We start from the raw sequence: 3,850 nt of genomic DNA, 5'->3' as shown, positions 1-3,850 counted from the left end.
CCTGCTGAGTGCAGAGTCTGCTTCAGATTCTTTCCCCCTCTCTCTTCTTCCCTCTCTCTGTTCCTTGTGTGCAATCTCTCTCTCTAAAATAAAATCTTAAAAAAAAAAAAAAGAAAAGAAATACAGAATCAGCTGGAGCAGTCTGTGGCAACCTTTGTCAGGTCGAATCTGTCCTTTTGCTGAAGGTAGGAGAGCCACGCGACAACAGTTTCAACGTGAGGAAAGAAACAGGTTGATCAACTTGCAAAAATTAACTGAACCAAATAACTCTTAGCCGCAAATCGTTCATTAAAAGCTGCACACTAGTGTAAAGTAATATGGGTAAAAAGCACTGGGTAAAAGCACACAAGAATGTCTGTAAAGTACATTCAGATTCTCTCAGCTAGTAGAAAACATGTTGCCAAAAAACATGCCGTCAGCTGACAAAGATTAAAATCCCAAAAAAACCTCCATCAGGTTGAAGACTTGTTTTACCTACCAGCTCAGGGGCTGTGGAACTTCAACTTTCTGACCATCCACCTCCAGGTCTTCCAATTCCTTGAAATACTTGTTCTTTAAGCAATGGAGAATCTCCTTTGCGTGGCTATTAAAAAATAAGTAAGTTTTGATCCGATCTGAAAGGCTAATATACATTTTATCTTCTGTGAACCTAAGATGACAAGTGTCTTAAAACTAAAACCACCTCTGCGCTGAAAGCAGACCTTTCACCATGCCTTTCTACCCTATCCCTTCAAAGTTTAAACAACTCTCATTTCATCACTAAAGGATAAGCTAAAAGGACTCCTACTGCATTCCTTCCGCCCTACATATTCCTAGGGTTCATATTTACTTGCAACTCATCTCGGAAAGATGGAATCACAGAGATTTAAAAAGACAAGAGAACCGGAGTTTCGCACAAACTGTGTAATATCATAAATTCTCACGTGTTCCAAAGGGGAGGCATCCTCAGCTCCCGAATGCCCAGGCGTCCACCTTTTCTCAGACTGCATTTTCGTGACTTCTAGCCTCCCGAACTGCAACACCTCCCGGCCTATTCCGTTTGACCCCTGTGCTCCCTCCTCGATGCGTGCAGACGCTGGAATCCACAGCGCCGGTAAGCAGCAGCTCTCCACCCCGCAACACTCGCCGGGGGCCTGGCGGGGCGAGGGGGGCACCTCACCCTGAACTGACCCCAACTCCAGGAAATCAAGGCTCCGCAAGGTCCCTTACCTTTTGTAGCCAGTAATTCGCAAAGTGGCCGGGAGGGGCTCCCTGAGCGCTTCCATGAACAGGTCCCACTCGCCCTCTGGCACGATCTTGAGTTCCTGATAGTAGTGCTCGAAGAGCTTGTTCTCCTTGACGATCTCGGGGTACCCGCCTTCCCAGCCCTGAGGAACGAGAAACGCGTCTACCCAGGGCCGGAGAAGCCTCCCCGCTCCGTCCCGCAGGCCGCGGCCGCCGGAAGACGGACGGGGCCCCTGCCCGCCCGCGCCCCGGGTCCTACCGCCTCTTGACGCTTGCCGCCGCCCTCGGCGCCGTTCTCCGCGCGCGTCGGCCGCTGCTGCTGCTGCTGCTGGAGCCGCCGGCCCCGCGCCCGCCGCCCCATGGCCCACGCGGCCGCGCACGCCGCCCGCACAGCTCCCGCCACCGTCGGCCGCGCGGACTTCCGGGCTGGCACGCAAGGCCCCCGGGCTCCGCGCCTGCGCCGCTCCCGGGCCCGCGGGCGCTGCGAGGAAGACGCCCAAAGCCCCGCAACCCGTGCTCCCGCAGAGCAGCGAGCGACGGGAAGCACTGGCAGCCCTGAGCAAGAAGGGAACCCCAGGAGAGCAGCCCCGAGGTAGCCCGCGCGGGCTCAGGCAGCTCCGCGGACAGCCCGCGGTCGCGCGTGCGCAGAGCGGCGGGGGCGGGGCTCCGGCCGCGGGGGTGGGGCCTGCCCGCCTCCCGCCGCGCCGTACCGCGTGTAGTCCAACCAGCGGGACCGGTGCGCCCGCGCCTCCGGCGCTGCGGGAGGGGAGGGGTGCGGCTCAGGGGCCCGGCGTCAGCAGCGGGCGCTGGCCTCAGCTAACCGCACCCCCCGCCCCTCACCAGCGCCGCCACCGCCCTATAAGTGGCCCGCCGCGGTCGCAGGGCCATGGGGCTCATCAGCGCTCTCCCACCATGGAGCCGGTCGAGAGGTTCCAGCTGGACGCGCTTGCCTACCTGCAGTGCGTCCTGGGCCTCCTGGGCTCCGTGGCGCTCAGGCGGATGGACTCGGTCTACGGGCGCTACGCGTCGCCGGGCCCCGCCTTTCGGGTGCCAGCGCGGGCCGCCTGGGCGCTGCAGGAGCTGCCCTCGCTGGCCGTGCCGCTGTGGGTGTGCGCCGGCACGGCGGCCGAGCGCCTCCGCCGCGCGCCCAACCGCATCCTCCTGGCCATGTTCCTCGTCCACTACGCACAACGGTAACGGCCGGCCGCCTGGCGCCTCCCCGCGCGCCCCTGCCCCCCGCACCCTTCCTGCGAGCCGCGGCGCCCTCGCCTCGCACCTCTGGCTCCCTCTCCAGGGTCCTCTCCTCACCAGTCCCCGTCCCTTCCTTCCTCCCCCCTGCTCCCATGCCTACTCCCTGCAGCCTCTTTTTCCCTGACCTTCCCAGCTGCACCACTCTGCACATCCTCCCTCGCGCCCTGTCTCTGCTGACCCCTCCCTGGTGTCCTCTCCCAGCGCCTGGCTCCCTCCGTCCATGCTGTTCTCGCCCAATACCTGGCACTTTCCCCTTCCTCCCCTGGTGCGGACAGTTTAGCTTAGGAGAGTCTGGGGAAGTGGGGGGAGAGGGTGGGTGGGAGAGGGTTAGAGAGGGCTGGAAAGATAGTCATAGAGAAGTTAAGTGTATAACGTAGCTACTAGGAGAGGGGAGGAAGCCTGAGGATGTGAAGGCTAGCTCACTCAGCAGTGTCATAGGTCCAGCAGCTAGAAAATCATTTTCCTTTTTAATGACTTCAGTACAGTGGGCACGCAATCAGTAACCACCTGAGTCCTTTCCCTGTATCAGAACGTGCAAGCTTTTAAGATTTGACTAAAATGTCTGATAAAAAAAACCGTTATGCAATTTTTCTTCAGCTTAAAATTGTGGATTTATCATGGTATCCCAGAAATGTGTTTTCCAATGGTGACATCTGCTTTTGAGCTCAGCTGAATACAGAGTTTAGCATTTGGCCATTCAGACTCTACTCAAAATGTGTATGCTATGCACATCTGTGATATGGCCACTGAAAATCCATATGGCTGATGGAGGAAAGAAAAGCAAGCAAATCCATAACCCAGGATTAATGAAAAAACGTGATCTTGGTTTGTGACCACTGAAGGGCATCCAAAAAGGAGAGAAAATATCATACACGTGAATAACCAAAATCTCAAAAGTTGTCAGAAAGTGCGGGTTAAATTCACCTTTTTATAGCGATCATTTAAAATCATTGTGCTGTGAGAACTCTCAATGCCTCAAAGTTGATAATCTGAATGTGGAACTATTAACAGTTTACTTTAATGATTTTTATGTTTATAAATTAACCCAGGGCTTGGCGCCTCTATGGTTTGTGCTTGAGTATCCCAGGCATTTGACAAGACACATGGGACTGCCTTCACTGGAATGAAACTTGAACTGGGCCATGAGAAGCAAATAACCCAGGACAAGTAGTGAAAGGGTTAGCATGAGGGGCAAAAGTCTACTCGAGCACTGCGGATACTGGAAATACAGAATCTGGGGCACCTGGGTGGCTCGCTTAAGTGTCTGACTCTTGGTTTCGGCTCAGGTCATGATCTTGGGTTGTGAGATTGAGCCTTGCGTAGGGCTCCCTGCTGAGTGCAGAGTCTGCTTCAGATTCTTTCCCCCTCTCTCTTC

The 3,850-nt window shown here is 55.8% G+C and overlaps 1 protein-coding gene across 1 annotated transcript; it reads right to left on the bottom strand.

Moving 5' to 3' along the window:
* Positions 1 to 65: 65 nt before the first annotated feature.
* Positions 66 to 1,589, bottom strand: LOC116629731 (RNA cytosine C(5)-methyltransferase NSUN2-like). Its single transcript, XM_032399966.1, has 3 exons — positions 1,484 to 1,589; positions 1,210 to 1,367; positions 66 to 583 (listed from the first exon to the last, which is right to left on the bottom strand). Exons 1-3 carry the CDS (start codon positions 1,583 to 1,585, stop codon positions 475 to 477), a joined length of 369 nt encoding a protein of 122 aa, XP_032255857.1. The 5' UTR covers positions 1,586 to 1,589; the 3' UTR covers positions 66 to 474.
* Between the last annotated feature and the right edge of the window lie 2,261 nt (positions 1,590 to 3,850).

The sequence above is a fragment of the Phoca vitulina genome, unplaced genomic scaffold (genome assembly GCF_004348235.1).
Source record: "Phoca vitulina isolate PV1807 unplaced genomic scaffold, GSC_HSeal_1.0 scaffold2588, whole genome shotgun sequence".
Lineage (NCBI taxonomy): Eukaryota > Metazoa > Chordata > Mammalia > Carnivora > Phocidae > Phoca > Phoca vitulina.
This window is presented reverse-complemented; position numbering and strand designations above follow the sequence as displayed.

Excerpts from the sequence above, each read along its gene's own strand:
- LOC116629731 (XM_032399966.1), bottom strand. The coding sequence starts at position 1,585 with ATGGGGCGGCGGGCGCGGGGCCGGCGGCTCCAGCAGCAGCAGCAGCAG. Across the intron at positions 1,368-1,483 it reads GCGGCAAGCGTCAAGAGGCG|GGCTGGGAAGGCGGGTACCC; the intron begins GTAGGACCCGGG and ends CTCGTTCCTCAG. Across the intron at positions 584-1,209 it reads CGAATTACTGGCTACAAAAG|CCACGCAAAGGAGATTCTCC; the intron begins GTAAGGGACCTT and ends ATTTTTTAATAG.